This window comes from Copadichromis virginalis, linkage group LG20 (assembly GCF_057382275.1).
Source record: "Copadichromis virginalis isolate Kocher_CV1m ecotype Utaka linkage group LG20, C_Virginalis_male_GT1.1, whole genome shotgun sequence".
Classification (NCBI taxonomy): domain Eukaryota; kingdom Metazoa; phylum Chordata; class Actinopteri; order Cichliformes; family Cichlidae; genus Copadichromis; species Copadichromis virginalis.
In genome coordinates, this window is record NC_140637.1 from 17826734 (window position 1) to 17839919 (window position 13186).

The window sequence follows — 13186 nt, forward strand, 5'->3', positions numbered from 1 at the left end:
GTACAGGCCGTGAAATACGGAGCCTAAGTAAGTAAGATTTGAGAGCTTGCCAAGAACAAAATTCTCAAAGTGCAAGGGTATCTAGGGGGGTGATATATTTACCTAGGAACACTTTGTAGTTGATACAATTCAGGTTTTCACAGGAAAAAAATTACACTGCCAATAATTTTAAGAAATGTATTATTTCCAGGTATTTTAGCAGAAAAACACAAATTTTCCAGCTTACACTCTAAAATCACTGCACTTTTTGTGGCTTAACTTGGTAATGCAAGGTATAAATTTCAATTATACCTTGTATTGGCGTGCATATAGCAGAAACAACAAACACCAGCACGCAATGCAGACTATGGCCTCTGTAATGATAAGACCGTATGGACCTGTGCCCTGTGATATTTGCCGGTGTAGCAAAGGGAGAACAGTCCTTATCACATTTTATATATAATACAAATGGAGAACTCAATAGTGGAGCATCCATGATGAACATTATGGCATGCTATATTTATAGTGTAAGATGGGAAACTTTGGGGGGGGGGGGTTCTGCTATAATACCTGGAAGCTGAGCATTACTTAATATTACTTTTAATTGCTTCTTCTCTGTAAAAACTTGAATTGTTACCTCCTTATTTTAATACATCTACTGCCAAGTATTGCTAGGTAATTGTAATTACATAATAATAATTTATAATAATTTCCCCCAGGGATCAATAAAGTATTCTGATTCTGATTCTGATTCTGATTACATTGTAATTCAGATAAAATACATAGCAATCTCATTTAATTCTAGTGTAATCACACCGTTAGTTGTGGGCTGCATTATGAAATGCTACAAGATAATCTTATAATTCCGAATCTTTTTTTGCGGGGGGTTGCCCTGGCTGTAGATGACTCTTGCTTGGATTTGATTATCTTGGATCAGATGACCTCTGGTTTGTGATTCTTCTGTATAACCTTCAGCAACTTGACGAGGGGGAGAAGCTACGCAACCTATATACACAATAGGCTATGATGCATGGCTATATGTGTGAAATCGTCTCTTGGAATAGGCCCAAGCTGCATCCGTTCTGCAATACTCAGTTAACCACCACACAAGCCACTGTGGGCACCGCAGATGATTTCATATGCAAACAAAGCCAAGTCCTTGCTTACATCTGGCGGGTTTTTTGTGGGCTAATATGCATATTTTCATTTTAACATAATTTGTTCAGCGTGGTGTAAAGTGTCTCTTTTTACTGCTGTCGTGTAAACACTTAAATATGTTTCCCAGTATTGTCGCAATGATTTTCGAGACCCTGCGCTTGCTGCGCAGTAAACCCGCGGCGGCTCCGCTACAGATTACCGTGTAAACACACCCTTGTATGTGATTGGTCGAGACATTTTAGCGCGACGTACCACAGCCAATCACAGGATTGTTTTTCTATCACGTCGGTGCACGGATAGTAAGCTAACGGATAATGCAAAAACAAACTATTATAAAGAAGGCGGATTGCGGCTTAACGGCGATATAGCGTGGCAGGGCTTGATTATCTGGAACGAGTGTTTCTTGTTAGGATTTTATTTGTGAGCATGTGGTACGGCCGTGACTGCGAGGACGCAAGAATTGGGTAAGCCGAGCTAACCAGCTTTAGCAGCAGCGTGCTAATTTTCAGCGTTCCGCAAGGCCGCAGAGAAATACGAGCACTGCTTCCTGTTGTTGCTTTATTGAGAATGTAGGCTGAGCTACGATCACAACGTCAACCCCAAAAGTGTTATCTCGGAAACGAGCGCAGTCGTGCAGTTATTTGGACTTCAGTTTATTTTATACGAGCTTGCGAGCTACCTAGCTTGTTAGCTAGCTAGCATGAGTGAAGTGATGGACTGCAAACAGTCCGCTGACTCTGCATCGAGGAAACGGTGTCCATCACCCGATAAGGATGAAGGCAGCCTGATTCCCAGCAAGTCCGCAAAACTTAGTGACCAGCCAGATGAAACGAGGGTTAGTTCTGAAAGTTGCAAAGACAGTGAAGCCGAGAGTAAAGAAGCAGCCGGGAGCGAGGGCCAGTCGAAAGATGGCAAAGAGGAACAAGCCGCTGTGAAAGCAGATCAGGGTTCAGAGGGCGCTGGTGGCACCAGTTCACAGCCTGTCAACAGCTCCAGCGCTGACAGCCACCACACCAGCAGTAGCACCGACAAGCCGCAGTCCTCGGATCAGCAGGAGTCGGCTCATGCAAAAGACAAAGTAGAGAAAACAGTAGAAACAGAGCGGCGTCCCACAGCTCCTCTGGACAAATCCGACTCAGCTGCCATAGCAGCTGCTGAAGCGCTGGCCAGTCTCACAGGGGGGGACGGAGAAGACAGCCAAGAGACTCCTTGTTCATCTGAAAAGGCCAAGCAGGTGAAACAAGGGAGTAAATTTAAACAGCGCGGGGGACACCAGTCCTCAAAAGTTGGCTCCAAAACACAAGCAGCGGCAGCAGATAGCTCCACATCTGTGCATAGCACTGACAGAGAGGATACAGATGATGTGCCTGAAGCAGATGAGGGCGATGAATCGGTATCTGGCTCTTCCTCCACACCGAGCTCCTCTTTCCCATCAGAGAATGAGGAAAACGATGATGGCGAATGTGCCATTGTGTCTGTAAAGATGGCTCCAGAGTTGAGGCAGTCGGTGGCTCTCCTGGCACAAGTACAGATGAGGCTGGAAGCCCTTGAGAAGAAAAGTGCCCGGCTTCACCAGAGGCTGGAGTTGAAGATTAGTCGTCAGCGGCGCCCGCATCTGGATCAGAGAAGTTCTATCACGAAAACGATCCCTGGGTTTTGGGTGACAGCTGTATCCTTAAAATATGAAAGTGTAACGCTCGACCGATTGCCATGCTGTGTTTGAGTATTTAAAGTGAATTTGTCATGTTGTTTTTTCGTAACTTCGATGTGCCAGCTGTTGAACCATCCTCATCTCTCAGCTCACATTGATGAGACCGATGAAGACGCTCTTAGTTACATGACTGATCTTGAGGTAGGACATTTTATTCTCACAATCTCAGCTGATGCATATTTGTCGAATGGAAGAAAACACGTTTTCCTACCTTTTTCCTCAGATTGAGTCTTTCAAGAATAACAAATTGGGCTACAGAATTCGCTTCCACTTCAGACGAAACCCTTACTTTCAGAACAACATCATCATGAAAGAGCTGCACCTCGGAATGGGAGGTAAAAAATAAACATGTGATTATAAAATCAAGTGATATTAGGTAAAGCATAGTGTAGCCTCAAAATTATATCAGTCTTTTGGAGAATACAGTAATACGATTTTTGACAGTGCACAAAAAAACACAAAACGTTTTTTTAGTGGTTGCTGCTTGCAGGCTGCAGCATTTATTAGTGTGATCAAAATGAAGGGCATTTTTCATCCCACATAAGTCAAATGTTTTCTCCAAAAAAGCATAAAATAACTGCCACACTTTAGTTGGACAGCTACTACTTAACCATATGCACAGTATTGTCACATAATAAAATATAATTAAAACACATTTTCAACCTGGGATGTTGTATATTGGGTCGACCTTTTTAACCGACTGCTTAAAGCCCTCTTTTTACCACCGTGCCACTACATGAGTAATTTTGCATCCACCATTTGATTTTCCTATCACATAGGAACTTATGATAGGAAAGGGTTACTCCCTAGTTGCATTATGTGCAGCTAGGAAGTGCTCCTGCAGTGCTTACGTGAGGCATTTGTTTACTTTAGGTCACACATCACCAGCTCCTAGTATCTCCTCCTCATGTGCCTTAATAGCCTGTTTGTGTAGAACGGTGTGTTTTTGCGTCAACTGGTGGAACAAGTTTGTCGTTTCCACCTTTACTGGGATCAATTTTCTTGCATGTTTTGGAAAGCACTGTGCTTTGTCGGAGCTTGATATGGTAGCTCCCTTATTAGGTACAAAGTGGTTAATGGAGGCTAACATGCAGTTCTTGCTCTCAGATGTGTCTGGGCTTGAGTCATTGTAGTGTGTGCTAAGGAAAGTAAATGCATGCCATTGGTGTGTCAATAATATATTGATATGACATTTTAATATCATTTAAAAATTTACACTGGTATTGTGAAAAATGAGGTTCAGTACAGCCCTAGCATATAAGGATAATCTTAAAAAGGAGAGTTATCAATTTTGCTTTTTTCCCCCCCAATTCGGTCATATTTTGGAAGGGAAAATGACAACTAAATGGGAAATTTTCATTAACAGCTGCCTAGGGCTGTTCGATATAACGATATATATCGGATGATGATATAAAAACGTCTATCGTTTCATTTTACGCTATCGTTTGTTTCGTGGTGTCGCAAAATAAACTGTTTACGGCAATATTTTTTTGATCGTTTTGATGGTCCCTGTAGTGGCTATATTAATTTCTTAAAGTTCTCTCTTTCTCTTATATTTAATATAACCACACTATGGACAGACAAGCGACTGTTTTTATGCATTGTCGTTAGCAACAACGACGGTAAAATCATCGCGTGTCTGCTTGTTTATTTTCCACATAAACCTTTCACGATAAAGCTCAAGATCCTGTTGAAACTTTTCAAAATAAACTGAATCGCATGAAAGAGTGTGCAGTATTTACGGATGAGAAGCAAAAAAGAACCGCCAGGTGCAAAAAAAAAATACACCTTAGACTCAAACATTAGAACAGGCTTTTCCCCGCAGCACGCCGTGTAATAAATACTCACAAAGAAAACGGCGGCCGTGACAACTTATGTCTAAAAATGTATCGTTTCATGCATCTGTTAAAACACTCGACTCCAGGTACACGACGCCCAGCTGGAAACGCTTCCCGCAATTCGAGCTGCCCGAGATTCACAGAATTTACAGAAAATGTTACATTTTTGTGATTTATATCGTTATTGGGATGATAGAATTCTTATATCGGGATATGAGGTTTTGGTCATATCGCACAGCCCTACAGCTGCCTATAAAATATATGGGAATGAGAAGTTGCAAGTAAACCAAACAACTTGACAAATTTGTCAGTGTCACATTGTGAAGCATTATTATTATATTATTGTTTATTTATCCAGGTGAAAGTCTCATTGAGATTTAAATCTCATTTCCAGGAGCGACCTGGCCAAAAGGGCAGCAGAAGTTACAACAAATGTGTTTTTTGTTGTTTGTTTTACCACAATCTTACCAGTGATTCTGTACATTCAGGTTTTATGTTTTTAAATTGAAAGTTAATTTAAATCAGTGGTTTTCAAACTATAGGATACAGGTTCACTGCAGGTGAGCCAGGTGGAATAAACTAAATGAAACTAAGGTCAATGTTTGTTAATGTTTTTCTTCCTAACTTTGGGATAAGTAAAGTATTGTGTTTCTTATCTTTATGGTTTGCTGATGTTATTGCACCTTTAAGTAATACATTTCAGTTTGGGTTCCTTTTTACTGTTTGATTTAAAAAAAAAAAAAAAAAAAGGAATGCGAGAGTGAACTTCAGCTTCTGGGGCACTCAAGATAAAGTGAGGACCACTGATTTAGGGGACTCATGTAAATAAAAGCCCAGTTACAATACGGCTGGTGAGTGGCGAAACTTGCTTTTAGAAGGGCACACACCGTATTCAGACAGCACAGTTGCATTATGAAATGGAGGATTGGCTGAGATTACTTTAACTGTTTTACTCTTTGTCGTCATGCACATGAATAGAAAGAATCATTTGTGATGTCAAGCAGGAAGCTTATATCCTCAGTATCATGTTCTAATCCTGGCTGCTCATGTTTTCAGGATCTCCCATGTCGTTCTCCAACCCCATTCTATGGCATCGTGGACACAACCTGACAGCCCACAGTGAACCCAGGAAGTCTTCACGTGGTGTTTATGAGACGTTTTTCAGTTGGTTCAGTGACCACAGCAGCCCAGGACAAGATGATGTAGCACAGGTACAAAAGAGTACACCCACATATTGGATTGTAGCGAAAATAAATCGATAAGTATAATTTTATTTATTTGTTTATAAGGACAACACATTGATCAACATTTGTGTGAGTATGGCAGCGTTAGTCAGCTGGCTAATTTTCAAGTGCAGTTCTTTGGCAAGATGTTTTTAAAAATGATTCAAATAATAGAATAAACACAATAATTGGACAGACAATTACACTCACTATTCAAGACAAGAGGAAAGAGCAAAAAATGTACTCCTAATATAATATAAAGACAAGCGGCAGCCACCACAAACATTTAATACAATAATACAACAGAAACAGTAAGCAGCAACAAATAATAGAAACAGTAACCTTGCCTTGTAAAGAATTTCAGGCAGGTTAGATCGAAACAGAAAAATAAAAACAGATTTACTAGAATTTACTGTGCAGATTTTAACATGTTTGTGTCTGATCAACCTGGATCAAGACCTGGAGACTTAGTAACGGTGTTGTAGGAGCTCCAGTTTCTGTTTTCACTTGGTAAAACATTTTCTATTTGAAGCTTTGATTAACAGGATCTCCTGGTTTTAAATGTGTGTTGCTGTATTCGAAAGCTTTCAGACCCACTAGGCTGCAACAGTTTCAGAGGTATTTTGTTAACCTATTATTAGATTTTGCTAGACAATCATTATTTGCAAGCATGGTGTGCCAGCTGTGTGCTGAAAGGGTCAGAGTTCAAATGCTTGAAGCAATTATGTCACATTTAGTTAACATGATTACAGTCAGACTTTGGAAAAATGGCGACTTTATTACCCTTTAAAAATAGAAGAAATTCCTCTTTCAGTTACCGTAATTGCATTTTTGAACTAGATAAATGTGAAGTGAACTGAAGCTTCCACAGTCTGGTTGAGAGTAAAGTTGGACTTTAAGGATGGAGCACAAGTAAAGAAAAGAGAGGGGTAAAATGAGAATGTGACACAGTTTAATCTTGATTTCCAAAATTGAGGTTGAAAATAAATGTTAAATAATTGCGCAGCCCCAATAAGGACACTTCCTTTTTTGTTTTGGTTTGTTTTTAACAGATATAAAAATCAGGGTGTCTATCAAGTGGACCACCACTGGGCAAATGTGTGCGTTCATTTATTTATTTATTTTTATACAAAAGCTTCAATGGTAAATTAACAGTTTAAAAAGACTATAAAGACATTTTAAAAATAAATAAAGAGCCAACCCATACGTTATAGCTAAATACTCTTTTACCTGTTTAGTTGATGAGGTCACTAAAGCCCCTTTTCCATTAATACCTACTCTGGTCGGCTTGCCACGGTTTTCAGGGTTTTCCATCAAGGGGTTCCAAGCAACCCAAGGTAATTTCAACAGACTGCATGCCACCGATTGGCTGGTAAGTGGCATCAATCAATGAGCTATGAGAGGGTCTCGTTCGCGAAAATCAAACCAACATTTTTAAAACCCCGAAAACAAGGAAATGGCTACAAAAACAACACGGTGGTCTCAGAGTCTGATGAAAAGCCTCAGACCGCTCGACGTCCACCTTGATTGTAGCGTTCATGTCGCATACTAATTACATCGCTGGAAGTTCAGCCACGTTGCTATGACAACGATCTCGCACATTGGGTGGTACTCAATTGTAACAGAAAACCCGTCGATCCAAGTAGGTACTAATGGAAAGGGGCCTTATGGGCACAGTGGGCCATCTACAAATCTGAAGCTCTGTGGTTTGATTCCCACCATGTCAAAGTGTCCTTGAGCAACCCCAAATTTAATCTGAAGCATCAATCAGCTTGTGAGTGTGACAGATTAAGCTTCTTTTGGCTGCTCCGTTATTCACATGGGGTCGCCACAGCGGATGGCGCCAGGATATTTGCTAGATTTTGAAGCCGGATGCCTTGTATCTCCTCTCGGTCTTAAACACCGGCTTTTTCACATGTTCTACAAATGTATAAGCCACTGTAAGTATGGAGCAGAAGCGGATCAATATATTGATCTGCCATTACTGGCGATTTGAGGGTTTTTAACTATTGAGAGATGAACGATTATTAATAAATGTTTTGCATGCCAAGCACAACTGGCAGCTGATCCGATCCAAGTGACGTGTTGTGAAAAAGTGCTTTCAGAGCTCAGTAAGAGTAGAAATCACTGTAAAAATACCAGTCGATTTACCATTTCTAAGTCCATATTTGTTCACTTATGGCTGGCTCAGGCTTTGCCCTTTGTTAGTGATGTGCTTCAGTGGGCTTTCGCTGGTATAAGCTGTAAATTGGGAAATGAATGCCCTGTTGTTTTTCTCTCTCTCTCATCACCCGCTGTGTGTGCAGGGACGCACTGAGGCCCAAATGCTGCTCCCTCTTCAGTTAATAGTTAATGCGTTTTTTTTCTCTGCCTCAAAAGATTGAATTAATAGTTCCATATTAATTGAGCGCGACATTAAATTGCCCACCTGACCAAAGCCGCCAGGGTTACATTTTCTGATGGAAGCCCTATAATAGGAAAATTCTTAAACAATGCCATCAGGAAAACGTGTTTGTGTGTGTCTGTGGGGGTGCATTGTGTGTTTTCTATTCAAACATTTGCCTCTGGCAGGAATGCACATGGTGTGTGAAACTGAACATGTGCATCTCAACATATTGAAATGTACTGAAATGAAATTTGTGCTGTTCTTCAGATTCTTAAGGACGACCTGTACCGAGACCCTCTGAGATACTACCTCACTCCTCTCTGGGAACCGAGGGAGAACGGCAGGTAAAATAAACTTACAGATCCTACCAACTAACAGTCAGTGGGAGAAACACACATCGTAAGCCGTAAAATACAGAAGTATTCTCAGTAGCTGAGTGGGCTGCACATCAAAACAAAGAGCGTGTTTACTGTTAATGTGAAGGTTTATTTTTTTTAATTTTGCAGTAGTGGCACGGGGGCTAGAACGGCTGACAACGGCAACGGAGACGACTGTGTTGTGATCTCTGACTCGGATGATGAACCCGGTGAGGAGGCTGGTGAAGCTGAACAAGGCAACAGTAGGGATGAGGAAGAGGAGGAGGAGGAGGAAGGCGAAGAAGAGGAGGAAAGAGGGCAAAGTGCAGGTCAGTGCCAAGACGGGATGGATAAAACGGTTCAAATCCCGCATTATACAGAAGCTCATTCTCACTTCTAGCTTATTTTGAAAATGGATGTCTGCGTCCATTTAGTGTTGAGCTCGCTGGGCTGTGTTGTAGCTGAAATTTAAATGTATGAGTAATGCGGGTTAAACTGAATAGACAAGAAATATCTCCTCCTCAGATGAGAGCCCAGGGGAGGAGGAGGATGGTGGAGAGATTGTGATCGACGGTAAGACATCACTCTTAACAGCAGCGCTACAAATTCACCATTGTCACAAATAATCAGTGGGAGGCTGTTGAATCTGCGGGTGGCATTTCAGTCTGCGTATCCTTCATTCTTTGATTTATTTAAGCTGAATCAGAAAAGCAACGAAAACATCTTGTTTTATTTGAGTTTTTAAACCATGACTGAAAAAATATTTGTATTTACTTTGTTATAGTGTTATAATGAAAATAAGAGCGCAATTTCAACACAATTCAGTTTTTCTCAGTTTTTTTCCACTGTAACTTTCATCTCAAGGCACTTTATATTGTGATGTCAAGACTCTACAGTAATATGATGTGAGCAAGGACGGTGACAGTGGGGAGGATGAACTCCCTTTTAGTCTCCAGCAAAACCAGGCTCAGGAAGAGTGCAGGCATCCACAGATGGAGAAGATAGAAAAGAGGAGCATAGGGATATGATGAACAGCAGGTGGTACAAGAAACTACAGGACACATTATTGACTTGAGTAGAGGGTTATAAACACATGGGGAGTGGAGAATTTGGGAAGTCCCCCAACAGCCTGAGCCTATAGGAGAATAACTAAGGGAAAATTCAGGGTCCTCTGATCCAGCCGTAACTGTAAGTTTTATCAAACCACAACAGTTTAAGCCTCATCTAGAAAGCAGGAAGGGTGTCTGTCTCCTAAACCCAAACTGGGAGCTGGATCCACAGGAAAGGGGCCTGAGAGCTGAAGGCTCTGTCTCCCATCCTACTTTTGGAAACCACAAGCGATGGGATAATAAGGCAATATAAGGTCTATTTCAGTGTTATAAAACATTCTTGAGCCATACCAGCTGTGATTTTCTTAAGTGCTTTCCCAATTTTAAAAGGCTCATTAATACATTTCTCATAGGATTTAATTAGAGCCATAATTACTACAGCAAAACTAAATCTTTTTCACTGCATGCTTACCTGCGGTTTTTTTTTTTTTTTTTTTTTTTTAAGTAAAAATAAAAAAACATCACTATTTCTTTCCTTTCAATTTAGGTTTCAAAACAGAAAAGAAACAAAATAAGAAAATTCATTTTCCCCAAATCTATATTTAAAACCAAACACAAATAAATCAAAGAATGAACAATACATGGATTCAATTCATAATCTTTTTCCTCTTTCCTACTCTTTTAAATTATGGTATTTTTTTTTATTTTTATTCACCCTTTTTATTTTAAAGTTTGCTTTGTGGGATAATTAAAGTGACCCATTGAAACGATAGACGTCTGATTTTTGTCCTGTAGGCTCCGATGACAGCGATCAGGAGGAAGAAGAGGAAGAGGGAGCATAAGAAGAAGAAGACGTGAGCTTGAAGGAGTCACCGCAGGGACCAGAGACCGAGAGGATGAAGAGAATGCTTGGTTTGTGAAGACTAACAGCAAACATTAAACCCTTCTTCCTGATGTTAGTCATTTTTATGCACAGAATATCCAGTTTTGTTTTGTTTTTTATAACAAATAAACACACAGAAGCATTTTAAATCAGGTTTAACTGTAACAACAAAGCCAAGGCAGCGCGTTTCCCCTCTGTTTTATACAGTTGGTACTGTGTCTTCTGATGTACTCTGATACACTTTTTGCAGTTGTTGTTTTTTTTTTTTTTTTTCTAAGCAGATTCTTGGGCATATTATGCCTCCTGGTTCTTCTACTGTTTTTCGATTTAAAGAGCATTGTACTACAACCTGTACGCGTGTAGGTGAGTTTTCTGATTGCCCCTATTTGGTGGCATAAAACTTTGCATTGCATATTCTTCAAATAACAGTGAAGCCTTCAGAGGCTTTATTAGCAATCTTGTCACATTTGGGCTTTTCTTTTGTTTGTTTGTTTTCTGGGCTTTTTAGGAATCGACATGTGACAAAGCAAATATGTCACAGTTTAAATTTGATATAGTTACAGTACATTTTAGATGCACTGAGTACTGAACCAAAATTTGTTCTCAGGGATGATCATGGCGGTAGTCGCGTTGAAAGAACCGTGCTGACTTTTCAGACATTTACACACTCTGGTTATTGTCGGTTGTGTATAAAGAAACGTGTACTCTACTGTAGTAAGTAGGAACAATTATTGTTTTAATAGACTACCTGTGTTTTGTTTCGGGTTTTTCTTTCTCCCCTACTCTACGTGTCCTGTCTTGCTACACACCAGCCTCCATCAGCAGTCTGTAAACCATCTCTGGTGTTTAAAATCATTGCGTAGTTTGACGTTTTTGTGGATTTTTGTAAAGCACTCCTTGAGTAAGAAGAGTTTTGATATTTGATTTTCTTTTAGATTTTAACTTAATTTGAAATTTACTTTCTAAATCATTGAAGGTTTAATCTAATGTAACGTGTTTAAGGTTTGTGTTATCTGCTTAAAATGATGGTATTTATTACTTTGTTTTTCTACAAATCCAAATTATGGCATGCCTGTGAGCACGAAATATAAGATGAAGTGATTATATTCCTTACAAGGCCATGTGGGGGGGGAGTAATTTTCTGCGCACAGTGTTAGTAAATGTTAAATTCACAGCAACAGATGGGGTGCACTGTAACAAAGCTAGTATTTGTATTGCTTACTTTTCTTAGCAAGGAACCTGTAAATAATACTTCTGTGTTGTCTTTTGGATAAGGCAAAACATGTTTAATCCATGGATAAATTTATCAAATAATCTGGAGGGTTTTTCATAAACATGATCAGAAGGTTATATTTTGTGTGCTGTGTTTTATAGAACACTGTAGTTACAGATACCTACTTGTTTGTTGTTTTGGGTAATTTTTTTTCTTTTTTTGTTTTAAAGATAAATGTCAAGTTTTTGCTCAGACCTAATAAAATAGACAGTTGTTTCACTTTGTCTGTGTGGTTGACATATGCTAGATCCCCAGTCCCCAACACCCGGGCCACGGACCAGTACCGATGTGTGAGTCGTTTGGTACCGGGCCGCGAGAGTTGAGGCTTGGGTGTGACATGGATGGTTTTCAGGGGTTTTATTGGTTTTTATCGTTATTTTTCATTGTTTTTATCATTAACTCTGTTTCCCTGGGTCTTTTTCCGTGTGTTATGAATAAATCATCTTTTTTTTTGGTACCGGTACCGGTTTTATTTTGTTGTGTTTTCCTGCAACACCTTAAAGCAGGTGTCTCCAACTCCAGGCCTCGAGGGCCGATGTCCTGCAGGTTTTAGATTTGTCCTTGATCCAACACAGCTGATTCAAATGGCTAAATTACCTCCTCAATATGTCTTGTAGTTCTCCAGAGGCCTGGTAATGAACTAATCATTTGATTCAGGTGTGTTGACCCAGGGTGATATCTAAAATCTTCAGGACACCGGCCCTCGAGGCCTGGAGTTGGAGATCCCTGCCTTAAAGGAAAGTCTGTGAAAATATTGTCGGACATAAACCGGTCCGTGGCGCAAAAACGGTTGGGGACCGCTGTGCTAGAGAAAATTTTTGTTATCTATTGTGGAGTTTATGCCCAAATATACACTCACTGGCCACTTCTTTAGGTATACCTGGTTAGTACCCGGTTTTACCCCTGTTTGCATTAAAAGCTGGCTTAATTCTTCATGCACAGATTCAATAAGGTGCAGGAAAGATTTCCCAGAGGTTTTGATTTGTATCGACACGATAGCATCACACGGTTGCTGTGGATTTATCGGCTGCACATCGTGATCTGAATCTGCCGTTCCACCACATTCCATAGGTGCTCTTTATGGCTTCAGATCTGTCGACTCTGGAGGACGTTTGAGTACATTGAGCTCTTTATCGTGTTCAAGATCCCAGTTTGAGATCTTTTTACTTGGTGCGACTCATCAGAAGATGGGTACACTTTGGTCAAAATGGGATGGACTTTTTCAGCAAAAATATCCTGGTATGCTGTGGTGTTTACACAGTATTCGGTTGTTACTAAGGGGCTCAAAGTCTGGCAAGAAAACACCCCTCACATCATGACACTACCACCA

The 13186-nt window shown here is 40.2% G+C and overlaps 1 protein-coding gene across 2 annotated transcripts; it reads left to right on the top strand.

Annotated features, from left to right (window-relative positions):
• Positions 1-894: 894 nt before the first annotated feature.
• tspy (testis specific protein Y-linked) lies at positions 895-12075 on the top strand. Of its 2 annotated transcripts, XM_085443559.1 has the most exons (8): positions 895-2806; positions 2912-2989; positions 3072-3183; positions 5743-5897; positions 8563-8639; positions 8802-8980; positions 9177-9224; positions 10496-12075. In XM_085443559.1, exons 1-8 carry the CDS (start codon positions 1838-1840, stop codon positions 10540-10542), a joined length of 1665 nt encoding a protein of 554 aa, XP_085299685.1. In that variant the 5' UTR covers positions 895-1837; the 3' UTR covers positions 10543-12075. The 2 variants fall into 2 exon arrangements, with proteins under 2 accessions (XP_085299685.1, XP_085299686.1); XM_085443560.1 differs by lacking the exon at positions 9177-9224.
• Positions 12076-13186: the final 1111 nt, after the last annotated feature.